Source organism: Tasmannia lanceolata, unplaced genomic scaffold (genome assembly GCF_043159265.1).
Source record: "Tasmannia lanceolata isolate RefF3 unplaced genomic scaffold, GAP_Taslan_0.1 ptg000013l, whole genome shotgun sequence".
Lineage (NCBI taxonomy): Eukaryota > Viridiplantae > Streptophyta > Magnoliopsida > Canellales > Winteraceae > Tasmannia > Tasmannia lanceolata.
The window spans coordinates 44,858,231-44,880,026 of NW_027518690.1; the positions used below are offsets into that span (position 1 = coordinate 44,858,231).

The window sequence follows — 21,796 nt, forward strand, 5'->3', positions numbered from 1 at the left end:
TATTTAAAGCAAACACAGCGTGTAGCCCTGAATTCATATCGGACAACATTATTCTTTGCAGAAAAAAACCTTATCAATAAGATTTATGAATTAAGACACCTTCAGGAGTGCGAAGGACAACTCAAATGTCGGTTCCACGACCGATGTAGGAATCATCAAAGAGAAATCTTCAACAATCAATAGGAATGTCATTGAGGTTGATTTTTAATATATAGATTCATCAGGGAAGATGGCCAACAATGGCTTAATCTTTACTTGCTGTCTGATGGACATTGGATGTCAAATTCCGACTGCAAGACAAGCCATTTGGTGGTGCAACCAGTGAGGACTGGTTTGAACTTCTGGGTTCATGAGAAAGATCTTCATTAACTTGTCGAGAACTAGAAGTCAGTTGGAGTGGGGTATCTTTGAGAAGTTCTTTGGTGAAAAATTTACAATGCAAGGCTTGATGATGGATGAACTTATAAATGGAAGCAAGATGCCCAATGAAGCTACATGTATCACTCATGCTTTTAGGGGATGGCATTTATGTAGTTTTTTCCCCCAGAGGATCTACTTCAATGCCTTGTTGATTAATGATAAAACTCTTAAAACAGTTTGCCTGTAGTAGCACCAAATGTACATTTTTGCTGGTGAAGCGGAGATTATATTTCTATAGATTAACAATTTTGTGGGGGACAGAAAAATGAGTATCCGTAGTTTTAGATCTGGCTACTATGTCATCTACACATTCTTCTAATATATTATGTATGGCTACTAGATCTCGCTCACCTCTAGTCCAAATGGAGAGTCCAACTTCAGAAACCAAATCCAGCGCCCAAGCCTCTCTCATTGTTCATTGGTGGACATGGGTGTTGGAACCAACTGTGACGTAGAAACTAAGCATAAAAATGGTATTCTTATGGCATGGGGCCATCAGAATTCTGTATCTAGAAAATCAGAGAAGTTTTCTCTCGACAGAGTTCCTTAGCTGCCTCATGCTTGATGACAATGGTGGTAAAAGGATAAGTTAAATTTTAATTTATGCAGAAAACTTGGAATCATATTTTGTGAATCACTCACAAGTTCTCTATAGATCAAAGGGTTTCGAAAGAGAAAACCATCTGTTCCCAGAAATTGCCCAAAACTGCCTCCGAGCTAATGTTTGTTATAATTCTTGGGTGGCAGTGAGAACTTTTTGTTGGTGGGATACAACAAATTAAGATGCTCGAAGAGAACAAAATTTCCAGAGTTGTTGATTTCTAGCGAGAGAGAGAGAGGGACCTAGCACGTTTCTGCACTTCCTGGGGCATCATCTCTGGACTTGGGCGCCTCTGGATTTGGGCGAAAGTAATAGGCATGGAGATAGGATGAGTGTTGCCTGGGCATTTTGGTCATTTCCTAAAGGACTAAGTATGTCTAACCCGATACTTTCATTAGCCAGGAGGTTTTGAATCGGGTGTCCCCAGTAATGAAAAGGGGCGAATATATCAGCTCCCTAAAACTATCAATTTTGAAATCTAAAAATACCACCTAGCTTAAATCTGCCAATCTACTAGATTCAAAATTCAAACTTTTAAATATTTTTCCACACCTGATCATCCTCCTCTTAGCTCACAATTGTACTTCGACGGTTTTATCTCCCACCACGAACGTTTGTGGCGAACTGCATTGCCTTGGGCTGCAGCTCTGCTTGCATCAAGGATGCTTCTGGTTGTCTGCAGCCTTTTGGCCTGAGTTAGTCATGTAATGCATGAAGCTGATGCGGGGCCTGCTGGTTCCCTTGTCAGCAGCACTCTACTGATTCTCTAAGTCTAGGTTTTGCCTATGACGTGAGGGGATTTTGCTTGGTTGTGGAGCTGGAAGTGTCTGAAAGATTTTTAAGTGTTCACAGTTATTTTGAACAGCATTTGTTTTAGAGTGGCTGTGGTAATTAGAGAGAGGTCTTGATAAGGTGATGGTCACTCAGCTTGTTTCTTAGGGTAAAAAACAATGGTACAAAAACCTTGGAAAATCAGTCAATAGTAGGAGATTGTCTCATGTTTCAGGTTTTAGAAATCTCAGGATGGGGGAGAGATTTCTAAAACATGAATTTCTCACTTAAAATCCAAGAAATGCTGTCCCGACAGCATACATCGGCTTGATCATGAACACTCTTTTCAAACGAAGACCTGGATTCTAAAATCTATGTATCCAAACGGCCCCTAAAATTGAAAATTCTCCTTGGATATACTCAAAACCAGAAATTTTGGAGATTGGTATTTGAGAAGGAAAATCGAATCTGAGCTCGCGAGGGAAATGAGAGTAAAAAGGACGGGTTTACCTTCACAGCTACATTGTGGAAACGAAGGGGGTGTTCAGATCTAGGAAAAAGAGATTTGTGGAAAAGTATATTTTACATGTAAAAATATTTCATGAAAAAAAAAATCCAATGTCCATTAGGTTTGCAGTTTTCCTAGAAAACAAGTTAAATTTTTTGACATGGGTAAAAATCAATTGAAAATGAGTTTACTAAATGCTGGAAAATTCATTTTCCATGTCATCCAAACAGCCCCCTAGTTTGGTCTTTATTAATGAATTCTGGCGTGCTGACGGCATGATTTGAGAACCATTTTGTAACCATTCGATCAGACGGATGGACGGTTAAGGATTTGTTTCAATTTTTGAAAAAAAATTCCATGGAAAAATATTCCAAGATCCAGAAGGGATTAAATACTTTTAGAAAAAGAGAAAAACCCTCAAAATTTGCATGAAAAATGAGTTAGCCAAATGGTAGAAAGCACATTTTTATGTTCTAATTTGTCCAAGAAATTGGTTAGTATACAACCAGACCGCTGTCACGTGGCCATTTCGGGCCGCACAGACCTCAATCCCAAACCAAAGGTCTGTGACACCGCTCTTGGAAGAAATGAACAATGATCTACATTTGGATCCTCTTATTAATGAACAAGAACTTTGTCCCAAGGGATTATCAGGAGCCCTGTGGATGAAGCGCCTTACAAACACCTACTCATCATACCATCCTTGATATTTGATCCAACAACAACTCACTTTTTAAGGAGCTGATGTTGGAGCAAATATCGAGTGTGGTACTTCATTATATAATTTCTTGCTCACTTAATGTGCACTTATAAGGTGCAGCCACATTATTAGATGAACCAAACCATTCATTTTTTGGTTTGGTTGCACTCTGAGGCTTTCAATTTTTTATGTTTGGTTGCACAAAAGCCTGGATAACGCAGGCTCTGTTTGATTGCCACATGCTTGGCATCCTCAAGGATGTCCCAAGTAAAAAAAAAAAATACTTTTTTTGTAACTTTTATGGTGTTTGGTAGCCAATTCAGCACCACAATCCTTAGAGATTACTAGATAAGATTCAAAGCTAATTAATGTTTGTTTGGTGAGGTGGCACTCATCTTCCCTACTTATTATACCTTCCATGCCATCCCTCTCAAAAAGAGTAAAATTCCTCAAGTAGAATTTGTTTTTTCTCTTCTCTCTCTCTCTCTCTACTCTACTCTACTCTACTCTACTCTTGATATAAATTAGTAATGACACCCCCTCCCATTACATTTACTAGATTGGCAACCAAACACTACTTATGTTTGTTTACGCCCTATTGACTACTTATACCACTAATCAAAGGTAACTATCTACATCCAAACGGAGCCTTAGGGGTTTTGTTTGGCATTTGGGTCCCATGTCAGCAAAAACCCTTGTTTGATTGCCAATACATCGTTGACATCCAAGGAGACTACTAGGGATGTCTCTTGGTTTATCATTACATGTCTGCCATGTCTGTTCATGTCACCCTTGTCCCCTTATGATTGCAATGCCCATAAACTTTGCTTGGATTTCTTGGAATGATGCTCTCTCTCTCTTTCTTCACCTTTTCTCTTCTCTCTATATCTACCATGATAGGGGACCAACTCACCACAATTATAGAGGTAAATTCAATGACTGTCTCCTTCTTGTGAGATACTTACACAGTTACACCACAAACCCACGACATAAATAGTTGCAACCATGGCCCCGGGGGTGACGATTTATCACACAAGAGTGATAAATCGACCCCAAATATCTTAAATCGACCCTACGTGTCTTTGTCTCTCCTCCAAATGAGGAAAGAGAAAGACACATAGGGGGTCGATTTATCACTGCCCTGATGAATACTAATATCAAATCGGCTAGGCTTCCTCGGGACTTTCATGGCAATCTCTGGTCTACGCCATTGTGAGACGTGTCTCATTGGCTAGTACTTGCTTTGTTAAAGACTGAAGAACACGGCAAGCATCTCTTTAAAGAAGGGCAGCATATTAAAAGGATCACCATTATTTTAAGCTGAATTTAACTGTTCTTTAAACTGACCGGATTCGAGCATTTCATTCTCTATTTGATTCCACTCTTGTGTGAAACATTTGTAGCTTTTCTAGGCCTTCTTTTTACTCATCAACGAAAAAGTTTTTAGTATGCCTTGCAGCTTAAGCATAAATAGCCGTGTTAATAGACCCAGAGGGTCTGATGGATCCAAAAAAATCCGAACTTTAATGGACAGGATTTGGACCCAACAGTTAGATCCGAATTCTGTCTTATGGATTCATATCCTAAGGTCCGAAATTTTTTCGGATTTTGAGTAGACATATCAGTACAATTCAATGGAGCATCCTAGATTCGATTGCATGAAAATACTACCCATTATAAATATTTTTCATTTATATCTGGTGGCTATTTTCATAACTTTGAAAAACCCCTACTCAAAATGACAAACAACAGTTTGCTTTGTTGGTTCTGGTTTCCTTGATGATTCTCAGTTTTGTCTCTCTTCCTCTCTAAACCTAAGCGTAATGTTAGGTACCTTACCGATACGCCAAAAGCTCTAGAGCTGATGGAACGCGTTAGGCAAGGCCCTTTAAACCTGCCTCATACCAGGCTGGGTCATCCAGTCCTAGCCGAGCCCCCACGCAGGGCCTAACACATACTCGAAATGGATTGTTACTTAGACTTAGAAAGTAGAATCCGAAAAGCACTATAAAACGATCAGATTAAGAGATCTAAACAGATTGTGACCAAGACCTAGGTGTTCTGATCACAAGGGGATCCATTGACACCTGTACACAAAAAGTTGACCTTTGATTAAGCCAATCCATACAGCATGATTGTAGGCCCGTATGTCTCCGCTGTTAGGACCTACCATGGGTGGGCCATAAGCCAATACATCAAGCCAAACAATGTTAGTTGCCCTAACAAAGAGCAATAAATTCCATTAATAAAATGCTTAAGACTGTCCAACTCAACTCAACTCAACTCAACTCAACTCAACTCAACTCTTTCCGTTTTCCAAAATAGAGTTTTCCGTTTTAACGGAACTAAATAGTTTTCGTCATTTGCCGACCCACTCTTTCCGTTTTCCAAAATAGAGATATGAAGAGTGTGATATTTTTCCTCTTTACATCAACTTGGTCGTTGCATAGTTAAGGCCTTAAGGGGAGTTGTGGTGAAGAAACGGTTGATCTTTTCTTCCTCTCTCTCCTTTTCTTTCTCGTGTTTGGTTGCTTCAAGGAAAAAAGATTTTCTATCTCTCTCTCTCTGCTTTTTTTTTTCCATGGCGTTGAAGGTCTCCTCAACCTTCGTTCTTGGCGATGGCTGCCATGGACTCACTTGCAACAAGTCCAATGCCAAATTGCTCTTTCGCTCTCCTCGCTTTCTCCCCATTTCTTGCAAATCCCGACCCAAGAATTTCAGGTTCTTTCTTGTTATATTGATGGGTTCTTTAGAACTACTGTTCTTTGTTTATTATGCGTTTTCTTTTCTGGTATTTGGGGCTTAGGTTCGCTTGTAGTTGGGTGTATTGTTTCTTTGATTTTTTTGTTTTGTTATTGTGAAAGAAATGTTCTATTTTCGAACTGGGGTTTGATTTTTATTTTTTTTAAATTGTGGGTTTATTGGATTTTAGGAGTTTCTTTGAATTTGTTTCTTGTTGCCAGTGAACTTAAAGACTGACAGCTTTTAAAGTCCTGTTTGCCTTTTTCTTTTTCATGGTTTAGAGTGAATTCTGAATTTATAACCTATCTTTTTGTTTATTTCTTTTTTCTTTTTTTTTTTTGAATTTATAACCTATCTGTTCGTTTCTGTGCTTTGTTTGTTTCCCAAGAGGCTTGAATTAATGGCAAAGTTAGTCAATGATTAATATTCTTCTCACTTCTGAGTCCTTCGTCCTGTGAATTAGATGTCCAAAATATTGTTTTGATAGGTTCTTGGTTGTTTTTTTTTTCTCTCACCATAGAAATGTTGAGTTATGTTCAAATTTCATGGATTTATTTCTCAGTTTTTGAGTTATAGAGTGCTTAAAGTTTTTTTTTTTGTTTGATAGTGCGTAAAGTTTTTTGCGATAGTTACTTCATTTTTGGTTAAATGCAAGATTCATTAGTACTTACTCTACGGCCTAAATGTGGGTTAGATAGATGATTAATTGTGAAGTCATTAGGTCAGTGCCATTTTTCATGTTTGCTATGGATGAAATGATTAGTTGTGTACTTGTGTTCAGTTTGAATTTCAGATGTTCTATTGCAGTTGGGGCTTTCACATTCTTTCGATTTCAAATTGTAGAATCCGTTGTTTGTGACATATTAAATGAGAGATGATTCATTGAATTGCTTAAATTTCATATCCTTTTATGGCCTCTCCATTGCTTTAAGTAGGTTAAGCTAGTGCTCAGACTATATCTTTTTTTGTGCTGTTTTTGTGAATCCATTGGTATAAATGTAGGCCTGACAGCCATTTGATAGAATTCAGTGAAAGAATTTATGATATTTCGGTTCTTTTGTTTTTTTAATTTCATTGTTTTCTATATATTTTTATTTTGTCGATTTTATTCACCGTCACTTGTTTTGAGAAATAAAAAGATGTCTGCCGATAACTTACCAAGCTTTTGGCTTTAGTGACCATGATGATTATTTTGAGAAAATACCATAGATAGCTTGGTCAATGCAGTTTATGAACCTTGAATAATATAAATGGACAAACATAATATTTCGGAATGATGAGAATGCCCCTAAGTGCATACAATTGCAACAGGGGTGGACAACATAAAAGTGCACTGCAGTAGTATATACATTTAAGATTTCTGTTCTCCTCTTCGCTTTCTTCACATTCCTCAAATTGATGAGGTGGTTCATAAAGCATCAAATTTCTGATTAAAAATTCATGCTGTGCTTTGGTCATAGCATCGGTGGATATCGACAAGTTGTGATATATAAGAAATGTAGGGAAGGGTGATAAGTCAATCAAGGAAGTACCTGTCGGAATAGGTCATAATTTTTCTGCATTTTTTACTTGGTTGAAGGCACATTCATCCCCTGGCATGATTTAATATGAACCTATTCGACGTAAATTTTCAAAATCTAGCACCTTCACTATTTACAGAGGTAAAACTTATTTTTTAAGAATTCATCCATATCATCTTGAAAATTTATTTGCATCACTTAATGGATTTTCTAGTTTCTCTTTGGAACATTTGCTTTACACTTTCATTGTGTACTTGTCCCATGGTTCATTTATATGCTAATTGAATACATATTGGACTATATGTAGTTCCCAGAATAGGAGACAACAGCCCAAGAAAGCTTCTCCTGAACTCCTGCCATTGAATGTTAATTTTCCTCCCGTTGCCGATGATCAAGATCAAAATGCTGCTACAGATTGTGTCTCATCTCAAGAAGGAACTGAATCTGACGCTGATGGGGACACCAGCGTAATTATTGAACATTCCAATGTGGCAAATTTTGACGGTTCAACTCTTTTAGCGGAAACAAAATCTTTGGTATACTCTCACTCCAACATGTACATTATACCCATTTTTTATTCAGACGATACTGCTGATATGAAAATTACAGGGATAATTTGTTTAATTTATATTGTCATGTGTGATTTATATCGTTCGGCTGTCAATAAAGAATGCAAGCTGATGATGGATGAAAACCAGTTTGAGTATTTCTTTTGACCACATCAAATAGATATCTCAAAACAAGAAAAATAATTTGTCATATCTTAGAACTTTTTCTTACTTGTTCCACCTTTGTATAAGATATAATGTTATAAAGATGATATTAAGACTATGAATCAATTCAAAGTGTTGCAGTAGTTTTGTCTATTGTAAGTATATATATATATATATATATAGTAGAAGAGAAAATAAGAGAATTATTTGAATTTCTCCCAAAATTCTAATAGAATTACATATCACTTTTTTTGACTTTTTTTAACAAGGCACCCATTCAACCCACATATTTTCAATCCTACCCCCTCCTTTATGCTTTTCAACAAAGGCACCCATTAAAGCCACATAATTTCAATCCTACCCCGCTCCTTTATGCTTTTTTCATAAAAAAAAGTGGACAAAGTCTTGGTGGCGTTTTTGTTTTTGCAAAATTACGGATTGGGGGCATATGTGTGGACCCCGATCCTGGAGAGGACGAGTGCGGTGAGGGACGCGAGGTCCCCCTGCAATCCTCAAAGATCTCCACATGTGAAGGAGAGCTCTGCCAAGGAACTCTCGAAATGGTGCCACCCTCATAGCATAGCACGAGTGACGATATAAAAAGAAAGAGATACCTCTTGATCAAAGGATAAATCCTCAAACCAAGATGTACCTAAAATAATTCAGAGTCGCCATCCATGGATAGGCAATGGAACCCCAAAATCAAATCCTCTGTGCAATGGATAACCAGAAATATATATGGGCTTGTGCCTGATTACGAATGGAGAAGGTCCGAAGAGCACCCCTAATTCGTCCAAGTGCAAGCACTTGGTCTCTTATGCCATTTTCATTAACTCCAAAGAATTTTGGGCAAAATCATGTGAAATGGGAACAAAATATCCCCGGGAAGACTTCTACCTAATCATGCTTGACCAGGGGATAAAATAATAAGCACTCACAAAATAAAATAAAAGATGTGTCACCTAATGACAACTAGGTTATGAGTGACATGCCTAACTGGTGTTTAAGTTCTGGTGAACAAAACACATGCATGTTACAGCTACAGGTATAAGGTATGCACAAGAAAGTAAGAAAACACAACAAAATATACAATATAATAACACAACAAATCCTAAGACTCTAAACGATTTAGCCCGAGTCCTTGGATGGTCTGATGTTCATCCAAAGAAGCCTACGTATCCTCGCCTCCACGAGAATCAAGGCAACGTAGTTCTTCGCACCTATTATAAACTATGATGCCTAAGACACCTAGACCTCTATCTTAGACTCGATCTAAAAGACCGGACTAGTTCTTAAAGCTTCTTGTGCAATTATTTAAATTCCAATGGATTGTAGATTTTAGGACACCCTATATGCCCTAATTAAATGCAGGTTAGCCCTAAGCTAATGCAAGTGGTTCCTGCAACCTATGTGTAACTAGGTTGCGTGTCATAAGGAAAACAATGGGATCACTAACGCATCCTATTCTAGTTATCAGTCGGCGATGTGGATCGCCAACTGACCGGACGGAGGCGCTCCTATAACTCTAGGACAAACCCCTAACTCTAAAACAAGCACACAACAAATTAAAGGCCAAACACCTAACTCTAGAACGAAATCCTAACTCTAGAGGAAGAGCTTTTTGAAAACAAGATTTTAAAGTTGTTTATTCAAAAATGCTTAAAATACTATGTACAAAAGTTTGGCTGGACTTGGGATATGGATCCCAAGCTGCCCTACGTACCTCGTGGAAGAGGATCAAGCCAACGTAGTTCGAAACGAACTCTCTTAACTAAAACCTAACACTTCAAATGATTTAACGGTTTTAATGTTTTTCAAATGTTTTTGATATTTTTTAAAGTTTTCAAATGTTTTTTTTTTTAGTTTCAAATTTCTAATGTTTTTGGATTTTAAAGCTTTTCCAATATTTTTTTGTAAATTCAAATGATCTCAATGTTCTTGTGATTGTAAATGATTTCAAAGTTTATGGATTTTAAAATTTTAAATAGTCTCACCTTTTTGGTCAAAGGCCAAAGGGAAAACACAAAGCAACACCCTAGGGTAAAACCCTTAGGGTAAAGGGGAAACCCCAAATCAACAAACTAGTATTCCAAAACAAAATGCAACAATCCACAAACAAGTAGACGAGTACTGCAAGAACAAAGAAAACACCCTAAAATCCCAAGCGAGCACAGCTCTAATAAGACTGAGCTAGTCTTTAACAAAGAAGAAAGACTACAACTCTAAAGGAGAAACTCCCAGCTATCAAAACCAAAGAAGGGGTGCAAGTGAGTCAATGACTCTCTAATAACGCCACCAAGAATGGGGGTAAAAATAGTCAAAGACTCGCTAGAAGAAAGGGGGATTCTAACATGAGGCTGGGTAAGCCTCCTAAAAGGAAAACTCCCTATATGAGAAAAGGTTTGTCTCTAAACAGAGACTCTATAAATGAGGCAAGGCATGCCTCATACGAGAAAACTCCCTACCAAACTAAGGTAACCCTCCTATGAGATAGACTCTAAACAACAAGGCTTGTCTCTGAAAGAGAACTGCCTTTCGAGACAAAACACGTCTCCTAATGGGGGAATCAAATATCTAAAGGTAACTAACAGGACCTGGAAAGCTCACCTAAGGAAAGATGGGAGTGCTATTAAGACTAGGCAAGTCCCCTAATGATGGGCTTGGGCTAACGCCTTCATCACCTAAACCCGAGGAAGATGACGAAGAGTCTCCAAAATCGATGGAATCTCAAAAATCGAAAAGATTCCAAGGAACGTGCAAAGAATAATCCCGAAAAGAAAGGAAACCCCTCAAACCCTATGAAAACCCTACGATAGGAAAAATGATAAGAAGGGCAAGGGGTTGGCTCAAGAAATATTCTGTCATCGCCTGAACCCTACGGAAAGCTACTGAAGGCCATCTCATACTTCAATGAAGATTTTAACAACAAGAGGAAGACTCAAAACTTGATGCGAATATCAAACACCAAGACAACCTCGAATTCTAATGAAAATCCTAAAAGCATCTGACGAGAGTCTGTAAGAGAGCAATATACGCCATTCTAGGATAACTTGCAATAATGCCCCATAAGACATATATGATTTCATGAAGATAGAGGAGGGGGACAATCCACAGGGTGCCAAGATATCAGCTTGATAAAACCAAAGATATTTCAGAAGCAAGACATAAAATTAGGCAATTTATGCCCTTGCACCCACAACATGGGGCAAAGAAATCATTTAATCACTATTATCCATTTAGCCTACATTACTCTCCAATAAAAAAAAATATAAGAGAACAAGAATGTAACTCAACAAAGAAACTGCCAACATGTATTGGGGAGTGTCAAATTTAAGAAATTTGCAGATGCTCAAGAATCCAAGAGAATAAGCAAATCGGTTATCCATCTAGTAACACCCACAGCATGGGGTTTCCTGTGAAATCAGATGATACTTGTACCCTCGACACGGAGTAAAGTGACCATCTGATTTCTTACATCAATTAAGCATACATGTCTCCACAATCCATTCATCACGGGAAATTAAACGTCATATTGCATTTAAAAATCAAATTAATAACAAACCCATGACTCAGTGCCATAATCAGAAACAAGGCAAATATCCACATGAATTTAAGCAATACCAAGGGGTGTAGATGTTCTCTGTCATTCGACCATGAGATTTTGAGATGAAATGAATTTCCAGCAAAACTCCTAATAAACCATGTATTCAAGTAACAAGCCCTCTTTCAAAGCAAATAAAAGAAACCAAATAGCCCAGCCATCTCAATCATATCTCAAGTAATTTAAATCACCATTTCCCTAAAAATATCAAGATGTTTAATCACGCTGATTCCACCAATTACAGACCAATGGCTTCTCATGAAAATATTTTCTAGAAAATATTATAGACAATGGCAATTGAACCTAATTTTCTAGCAAGAGAAATTATACTAGCAATCACACACACTTCCAAAGGATGCCAAACAAGAGGAATTGAAGGAGTTATGACTAACCAATGAAGGGCTGGAATAATAATAAAAAAACTAAGAGGCATTTTTACCTCTTTAAGATCTTCTCCTTACAGTAATTGAGCAGGCCAATGAAGCAGTTGTTCTTTTCCCCCTTCTAACATTGCAAAACACAGTAGAAATGAAATTCCAGCGATCGGATTCGGGCGAAACGGACGGAATCAATGGATCTTGCTGGGGAAAAGGAGTTGGGGTGGAAGGAGACGGTGGAAATGAAATGGGTATGAAGGTGGGTTGTAGAAACGATTGTGGAAATATTGGGCTCAGATCTGCAGAGGGAAGGATGGCCGGATTTGGAGCTTGGGAGGCCGGAGTTGGAGCTCCAACAATGGCCGATTCCCTCTTTTTCTTTCTTTGCTTTCTCTGTTTTCTCCCTCTCTCTCTGTTAGGAGCGAAAAATGAGGTTCTCCTTCTCAAAAAAAAAAAAACCTAACCGATTGGGTTTTGGATTTAGGGTCTTAGGGATTGGAGATGGGGTTTCTCGGAAAAAATGTAGAAAATGAGGTGGGTTTTGGTAGTGATGAGGGGAGAAATGAAAGGTGAAGAAATGGGTAGAAGAAGATGGAGATTGAGGCTGAGATGGTAGTCGGCCGGATTTGGGTGAGATGCCAGGAGAAAATGGCTGTGAAGGTGGCGAAAATGGTTGGTGGTGGTGGAAATGGGTTTTGAGGTGAAGATGGAGCCGGATTTGCAGGGGAATGGGAATGGGGTGGTGGCCGGAGATGGGTTTGGGAGAAGAGAAGGGGTTTCAAATGGAATGGGGATGGGATGAATTGCAGAGAGGTTGGGGATGATTGTGGCGTGGTGGCTGATGGTGGTGGGTTTGGGTGAAAGCCCGATCAGAGGTCGTGGATGGAAGAAGAAGAAGAAGAAGGAGAAAAAGATAGTGGTGGTGGCCGGAGATGGGTTTGAGGGTGAGGATGGAGCCGGATTTGCAGGGGAATGGGAATGGGGTGGTGGCCGGAGATGGGTTTGGGAGAAGAGAAGGGGTTGATGGTGGAAGAAGACCGGAGCTCCGGCGAGAAGGCCGGAGGATGAAGCTCACTCTCTCTCTCTATCTCTCTCTCTCCCTCTGTTTTTTCTTTTCTTCCTCCTTCAGAAAAACCCCCCTCTTCCTTGAGAGCCCTAATCGATGGGTTTTTGTAGGAAATGATATACTCGACCCCCTTTTTTCCAAAGGACAGCCCTCAATAGTGTAATTATGAGCACTCTCTTGCACAATAAGGGGGTGGTCCAAGTAGAAAATGGGGCAAAGATTCCCCTCTCTCTACATGATCCTAACCCTCTAATTTGATCTAATGGCCCTTACTCATTGCTTGTAGAGGAAGCAATAGAAATTTTCAAGAATGCCCTCTTGTACATGGGAAATGACATATTTCACCCCCCTCTGAACTTGCACCACGACACTGTCTTGGCTCGTTCGCCAGGCAAACACGCTCGGATCTTGGCGAAATTTTACAGGGACCTTGGTGGGACCCTAAGCTAGCCTAAGGTGTTCCTAACACACTGATTTGAAAAAGTTAAGCACAAAACATGGAGGTGCAAGGCACGGTCAAAATGGGGTGTCTACAATATGTTACATAATACTACGGATTTTTGTTAACATATTACATAATACTACGGCTTCAGTACACCTTTGAAAATATTCACGAATTCCTGGCACCTGAAGAGGAACAACATATTATGGAAACCTCTATAGATTGGAGGGCTAGGATCAGCCCATGGAAATGATTTTACGGGCACAACCTATTTCTGTTGTGTTCCATCACATGGACGGTTTGGATCAACTATGATGTGGTCCATACAGTTATTTGTCGGGGTTTTTCACCAGTATATATATATATATGGGATTAGTGTTCCTACACGATCGTGTAGATAAGTTATCTACACCATCGGCTTAAAACACAATGGTCCCACATTGTTTGGGCGATCCAAACCATTCATTTGATAGGTCCTCACATAGATAGGGTGTGCCCAAAAACTCAGCTCCACAGGATCATCCTAACCCTTCGAACTGTGGAGGTAAAAAATGGACAGATTTGTGAAGGTTTATACCTGTCCATTTTAACCTCCACAAATCGAAGGGTTGGAATGATCCTACGGAGCTGATATTTTGGTCATGCCCTATCTATGTGAGGACCTATCAAATGAATGGTTTGCATCACCCAAACAATGTGGGCCCCCACTGTATTTTAAGCAGATGGAGTAGATAACTTATCTACACGATCGTGTAGGAACACTTCTCTCTCTCTCTCTCTCTCTATATATATATATATATATATATATATATATATATATATATATATATATATATATATATAAGAGAATGCTAGCGTCAGCAAGGTTTTAAATTTCGTTTTCAGTGTCAGTTTCGGCCGCCCCCTAAAATTTCGCCGAAATCTTGCAAAGAAACGACTTCATGTAAATTTTGTTTCGGCCTTGGCTGAAACCGAAATATTTCGGCCATTTCGTTTCATTTCGGCCAAAATTTACAACCATGGCGTCAAGCGGATATCTTGCCGCTTGATTCTAAGCGGGTCTCTATTGGTTGTCACAGTAGCCAAGCTGGCAATTAATAAAAAGTGGGTCCATTCTAAGTGGGTTTTCACGCTATGGTGACGTGTGAAAGAGGAAAGTTTACTTCAATATTTACAAAAGATGCCATCATCTTCTACATTCTTCCACACTCAAAGAAGTTTGGGTTTTTGCGTGGGCACCGACACCGGCTAGGAATGTCCGGGAAAATCTCTCCAAGGCCGGGGAAATTGGACCAAAGTTTGTCCGTAAACAAAGTGGAATCTGGTGTTGGATGTGCATAGACAACAAATGCGTATTCGAGAGTTTGTTTCCCTCGGGTGGTGCCGGAATAGGTCATACAGGACCGAAAAAATGCTACGATCATCAAGTTGCAGATATCAAAATTGCGACTGATGCTATGATCCCAGCTCACCTACTAACAAATACGTATTAGCAGATATCTTTTCTTATCTTCATAAAACAATCTATCTTTCTGATGATATCTGAGTCTATGATCATCAAGTTGAACCTGAATTCAGATTGAATTTAAGATTACAATACAGATATTGATCTAAATCACAAGAACCTAATCTATATGACACCTATTTCACGAGTTGAACTTGATTGCATAGCAACAAGGTTAATCATCTCCTTTGTGATCCAATTCTTGTGTGAATTCTCTCAAATCTGCAACCTTCATCCGAGATTTCATCATATATAGATCTTCGAGATCTATGAAGAAATTACAGATATCTATGCAAAATTTGATTTTTTGGTAGGTACACTGCGATTGAACCTCCGACCTCATGGTTGAAGAAGAAAGCCCTTACCATTGAGCTAGAGACCCAAAACCATCTAAAAATTTCACTGATCACCATCAACGGATTAAACTTGCCAGATAGCCCCTTTACCGGCCCACTTGGATGTTTAACCCTCTTTTTGAATATGATGTGTTTAACGACATTGTTTTGGGTTGTTTTCCCGTCGATGTTTCTTCTGTAATATTGCCACGTCAAAAGGACACAAAGAGGAGAGTTTATGTTTCCTGTTTCTTTTGGAATTCAAGAAATGGAAATTGATCGAATAGGGATGGCACGCCATTCAAGGAGAGAGAGAGAGAGAGAGAGAGAGAGAGAGAGAGAGAGAGAGAGAGAGAGATTTCCACTGGCCCGTGATGTGAGCCGGTAAAATGGAGCGAATGCGTAGAAAGGAGGCGTATTTATCATTTGCCTTTTATAAATTGCCAGCGTGGCTATGGTGACAATCAATAGAGACCCACTTAGAATCAAGCAGCAAGATAACCGCTTGACGCTAGCATTGCTCTATATATATAAAATTAAATTTGTATATAAATATATGTGCTATATAATTAAATTTGTATGTCTTGTTAACCCAGGTTAGGGAGGACAAGAAAAGAAAAAAAGAAGAAAGAGGAGTGATGTTGTCACATTATTCCGGAATCAGAACCGTTCTGATACCATGTTGAATGAAGCCCAATCTCCATGGAGGAAGAAGGAAAACAAGAGAAGAAGAGAGAAGAAGTGAGGGAGAAGGTGGGAGTCAGTCTTAGACCTCTTACACAATATTATATATATGTGTATACAATGATTACATGAAAAGACTAAAATACCTCTCTAACAATTACTATTAGTGTTAAAGCAAGTATGTCCTGTAACTCATACATATTTCCAATTGTTATATTTATATCTTTATTATTAGTGTTAAAATTGGTGATTGAGCCCTAATACACACTTCCTATGAAGGAAAGGAGTAAGAATATGTGAGAAGAAAAGAAGAGAAGGAAGCAAACAATGGGAAGAGATGAAAATGGCAGGGAGAGTGGTTCTTCTCTCCCATCTCTTTCATTATATAAGTCACTTAAAGTGAAACTACAGTATATTCCACTATGGCCATACTAATGATGGCTCTTAAAGTAAATAAACTAAAGTAAGCGCCTAAAAGAACACACACCTAAACTTAAGTAGATACTGACATATAAATAGATGGGGCCTACATTAATTTTACCCTCTAACAATTAGTATTATCATGCATTATTTATTTGGGTTAAGTGACATCACCCCGTTTTCTTTCATCTTTTATATCTTGTTGGTGCTTCAGTCATATATTCTTTCTATGGATCCTTGAGTCTTGGCTTTCCTTTTAAACTTATTCTTTATCAATTATTGCTGTGGTGTGGGAAATAAGTATACAATCTTCTGTTTTTTATTTTGTTCATTCCAATTTTGTGTTTTATTCTTTGAAAATGGTTTTAACTTTACCACTAAGTATTTCCATGTAAACCATTAAGTATCCTTGTGGATTCTGTAAATTGGTATCACTGAACTGCTATATGCTGCTTGACTAGGAGAGTTCTAGCAATCCTGGGACTGAATGATACACCAATTACCCCTTTTTTAAAGAAATGATAGAGTATATGCTTTTTTTTTTTTTGTAAAATGCATTTGCTCCCCTTAATTGTTACCGAAGAGGGTTTCGTAAATCTAAAGGAATATTCTTCTATTTATGCAACAGACTGAGAATGTCAATGATGGGGAGCAGCTTTCAAATGTTCAACTTAAGGATTTGATGGGCATGATAAGGAATGCAGAGAAAAGTGGGCTGTTACCCTTTATATACAACTGAACTCTTCTTTTTGTATTTTTTATTTTTAGTCTCTTTTCTTTTTCTCTTTCATGGTGAATGCTTATGTTCTTTCTTTTTTCTTTTTTTTTCATATTATTTGATTCTTTGTTAGATATCTTGCTTCTCAATCAAGCTCGAGTTCGTGCACTAGAAGATCTTGAAAAGATTCTCGATGAAAAGGAGGATTTGCAAGGGCAAATTAACATCTTGGAGATGAGGTTAGCAGAAACTGATGCACGGATTAAAGTTGCGGCACAAGAAAAGATACACGTGGAACTACTTGAAAATCAGCTAGAGCATCTGAAGAACGAAATTTTTAATCGAGGTGCAACTGAGGGAAGGGATCATGTGATATATGAAAATGAGAATGAACTTTTGAACATGAAAGCTCCTCTATCACAATCTAGTCATACTTCTTCTCTCAATGAGGAATTGAATGCACTAAAGAAGGAAAACATGTCCATGAATGATGATGTACAAGTACTCAAGTCAAAACTTTCTAATGTCCAGGAAATGGGTGAGCGTGTATTATCTCTAGAGAAAGAACGGTCTTTATTTGAGGCTTCCCTCAAAGAGTTGGAATCTGGATTTGCAATTGCTCAAGAAGATATTTCAAAATTTGCTAATTTGAAATTTGAATACAAGGCTCTATGGGAGAAGGTAGAAAATTTGCAAACATTGCTTAAAGATGCAACCAAGCAAGCTGATCAAGCTATTATAGTTATACAACAAAATCATGAGCTCTGGAAAAAGGTTGATAGGTTAGAAGCTTCTTTGGAAGAAGCAAATTCATATAAATTTTCATCTGAAAAGTCGCTACAGTATAATGAGCATTTGCAAAAGAAAATAAAAGTCCTAGAAGAGCATCTCCAAAAGTCGGATGAAGCAATACATTCTCATGTTCAAATATATCAAGAAGCAGTAAAAGAATTTCAAGATACAGTTAATAAATTAAAACAAGAAAGCAAGAGAAGGGCACGAGATGAACCCGTGGATGATTTGCCTTGGGAGTTTTGGAGTCGCTTATTGCTTACTATAGATGGTTGGTTGCTTGAGAAGAAAATATCCTCCAATGATGCAAAGCTTTTGAGAGAATTGACATGGATGAGAGATGGTCGAATTTATGACACATACTTGGCTTGCAAGGACAAAAAGGAAAATGAGACTGTGGCTACATTTCTGCGACTAACATCATCCAAGACACGGTATATCATCTTCTTCCTTTTAAATGACATCTGGCAGTGGCGTGTGCTTTTCTCAGACAAGGTCATCAGATATATTCATATGTTTGACATGTGCTTGTTTCAATTGTTGTAGACCTGGATTGCATGTTATTCATATTGCAGCAGAGATGGCACCAGCTGCCAAGGTAGAAAAAATGACCCGGCGTTTCAACTTTTGCTATATATCTGCTGTACTCCCCGCTTTTTTAGTAGTTATGATTATTTTCTGGTTTGAATTCTTCCAGTATTTTCTATCTCTAAACTCTGTTCTGTATACGTTCTGAGTAATTCGTTTCTATTTTCTACTGTTTTCAATTTTAGGTTTCTATTTATTAGCCACTTCATGTTTTACTAGCAGTTTGTTGGGTTCTGACTGCAAAAATAGGGTTGCCGAAATGCATGTCTTGCAATAGAATAATGGTTGTGACAGCAAAGATGGGGTGGCAGCAATGGCTAAGAATCTGTTATGAATTGGCAGTTGGGAAAAGATAGTTTGTGTAATTGCCATCCAAGTCAAAATGTAGGCAGGTGAAATATAGATTTTCAAAACTAATCGTCATTTTGTTCGGACTGGGTTAAAGATTCTATGTACACAGGCCTCTAAATATGTTACTATTGGCCATTTCATGCTGGAGAAAAGTTTTCACACCGTAGGAAGGAGGGAATGCTTTTTCCAACCTGTTTCTTTCTTTTATTCAGCCCTAGATTTAGTCGGCCAACATGGCATGTTTGCCTAGGATTGAAAACCCTTGTTTTTATCCTCTAATCCACCTTTTTTCCTATCTGTGGAAAATCCCTACAAAAAATAAGTTGATTTGAATGGAAAAGGCGTGGTACTTGTAGTGCATCAATGAGTGAACTGGCTTGCCGTTAACACACGGTACTGGATGGCTGGGTCTAATGGGTGGAAACGGGTTCCTTCTCTCCGTCTCTTTGGATTTTTGGTAAGCTCGAGACTTTCAAAAACTAGAAATTTTTTAATTGGTTATTTATAAGAAACTTTGGACTTTTTAAGGGTCGATTGGGAGTGATGAGTTAATGCTCTTTGATAGGGGGAGAATAAAGGTTAGTTATGTCATTTCTCGTACTGATTGGATCAACTTTACCTTTTTAAAGAAGATGATAAAAAATCTGCTAGGGATGATTGGCATTAGGAAAGGCTTAGAAAAAGGCAATGTCCTGATCATAATTGGTACCCCTTTAACGATGGTTGTGGATAAGGTTAGTTGGAGAGATGTAGGTCTCCTAGAGGTTTTGTTTTTCCTTTATTTATTTAGAATGGTGGGGACATCCTGGAGTGTTTGGTTTGTGGAGGGAAAAGGGGAAATATGGGGTCAAATTTGGATTATGTTCGGATTTACCCACCTGTTAGAATTAGCTGGATGTATTTTTTGAGAAAAACCTATTGGGTCATGCCATGTGGCAGGGCCTCAAAGGCAAAGAAATTCAACAGCTAATCCTTAAGGTGATCTAGGCTACTACATTTATCATATAGGTTTGTATGGATGAAATATGCTGCTCCCCTTATGACGGGGTCTTTCAGATCATGATTCAAGCATGAAAAATCAAGAATTGGTTTTGGTCTTATAGCCGTTTCGTCCATGGATCATATATGATTGTATGGATGGGATATGCTACTCCTCTGATGGCGGGGTGTTTCAGATAATGATTGAAGCATGGAAAATCGAGAATTGATTTTGGCCTTGCAGATGTTTTGTCCATGGATCACATAGGTTTGTGTTGATGGGATATTTTTTCAAATTGATTTTGGCCTTCGCAGGTATGATACGCCCGTGCCATAATGCTCAATAACAAGAGTGTAGAAAGTTAAAAAAATTGAAATACATCTGACTTATATCTAAAGAAATAAATCTAAGTAAATGGAGAATAATCATCAACAGATATAATATAATAATGAGAACCATACTAGGAAATAGGAACTACCATTCCAAAAAGAAAAGAAAAGAACCATACGTGGAAAGAACTTGGTTAGGACCCCAAACATCTGAGTGAATAGGCTCAGATGGAAATTGTTAGAATTGTATATGTGCCTAAGGGCAAGATGGTCTTTGTACTCTGTTCTCTGTTCTCTGTTATATAAATACATAAGTGAGGGGGAGCGAATCTCTAACTCACCAATTCTCTCACTGTCTTCTCCCTTCTTCTCTTCTAACATGGTATCAGAGCCCTAGGGTTGTGGTGCCCTAGGGACCTCCATTGGAAGACCTCTGTTGGAGGACCTCCACGCCTCCACTCCTCCACCTCCACCTCCACCTCCACCTCCACCTCCACGCCATCTTTCTTTCTCCTCCCTCACGCTGTCCGCCACCTCTTCTCCTCCATCACATCTCTATCTCCCCTCCTTCATGCTGTCCGCCACCTCCTCCCTTCCCTTCCGCGACCTTGACCCTCGTGCGTCCTCCCACAACATCCCCTTGCTCTCTCGACCCCACACAGTAGGGGTGCAACTCGGGTCAGGTTGGGTCGAGTTGAGGCCAACCCGAACCCAACCCGAGTGACCATTTGGCCCTACCCGAACCTAACCCAACCCGAGTCTTAACCCAAAGAGGGTCAACCCGACCCAACCCGGATGAAAAATTCCTCAACCCGAACCCAACCCGACCCAATTTCCGGAAATCAAAGGAAACAGGAAAATACACAAGAAAACAAGATTGAAGTTCTCCATTAGTTTGAAGAAAAATAAACAAGAAAATACCAGGGTTTCTGAGTTCAATGAAGAGGGGAAGAAGGAGAATGGCAGGGAGGGAAGAAGACGCTAATCTGAGTTCACGTCTCTTTACAGAAAACTTAGAATATAAGAATAGTATGTTTTGAAAATAATAATAATTAAAAAATGGAAGAAAAGAGTCATGATGGCTTTGAGTCTCTGACAAAGTTGAAAACTAAAAACTAAAAAGTAGCTGTCAAAGTTGAATGCTAAAAAGTAGCTGTCAAAGTTGAAAACAAAAAAGTAACTTGGAAAAAAAAATGGTGCCATCCATAGGAATTAGTCCCGTTCTCAAAATTTCTAACATTATAGTGGAGAGGGCTTCGGGTCGGGTCAGGTTTTACATGCCTCAACCCGAAATAAAATCGGGTCAATATTTTCCAACCCAGCCCGACCCGATTTTTGGTTAATCCCAACCCGACCCGAGCCAAAATCGGGTTGAACCCGACCCAAGTTGCACCCCTACTGCATAGACCCCCCAAAACCCTTGCACCTTTGCCTTCCTCTCCACTCGACGCCTCCCCCTCAGGGGTGGAAGGCCTTCCTACAGAAAGAATTTTCCATAAGAGTCTAAGATGTTTTCTGGGAATTGAGGTAGCTTATTCTGGTAGTAGCCTCTCCCTCTCGCAGAGGAAGTATGTGCTAGATCTGTTGGAGGAGACAGGTTCTATGGGTATGAAACCAGTTGTTGTTCCCATGGAC

General features: G+C 38.8%; 1 protein-coding gene across 2 annotated transcripts in view; it reads left to right on the forward strand.

Annotated features, from left to right (window-relative positions):
- Nucleotides 1-5,367: 5,367 nt before the first annotated feature.
- The window catches only part of SS4 (starch synthase 4), a 32,051-nt gene continuing 15,622 nt past the window's right edge, over nt 5,368-21,796 (forward strand). For both annotated transcript variants that reach the window (XR_013255149.1, XM_077394843.1), the window contains exons 1-5: nt 5,368-5,721; nt 7,570-7,798; nt 17,033-17,114; nt 17,256-18,348; nt 18,461-18,512. Coding sequence is in view for 1 of the 2 variants with exons in the window: in XM_077394843.1 (XP_077250958.1) it covers nt 5,582-5,721; nt 7,570-7,798; nt 17,033-17,114; nt 17,256-18,348; nt 18,461-18,512 (1,596 nt within the window). In the remaining variant the exon portion in view is untranslated. The remainder of the gene's footprint in view (nt 5,722-7,569; nt 7,799-17,032; nt 17,115-17,255; nt 18,349-18,460; nt 18,513-21,796) is intronic.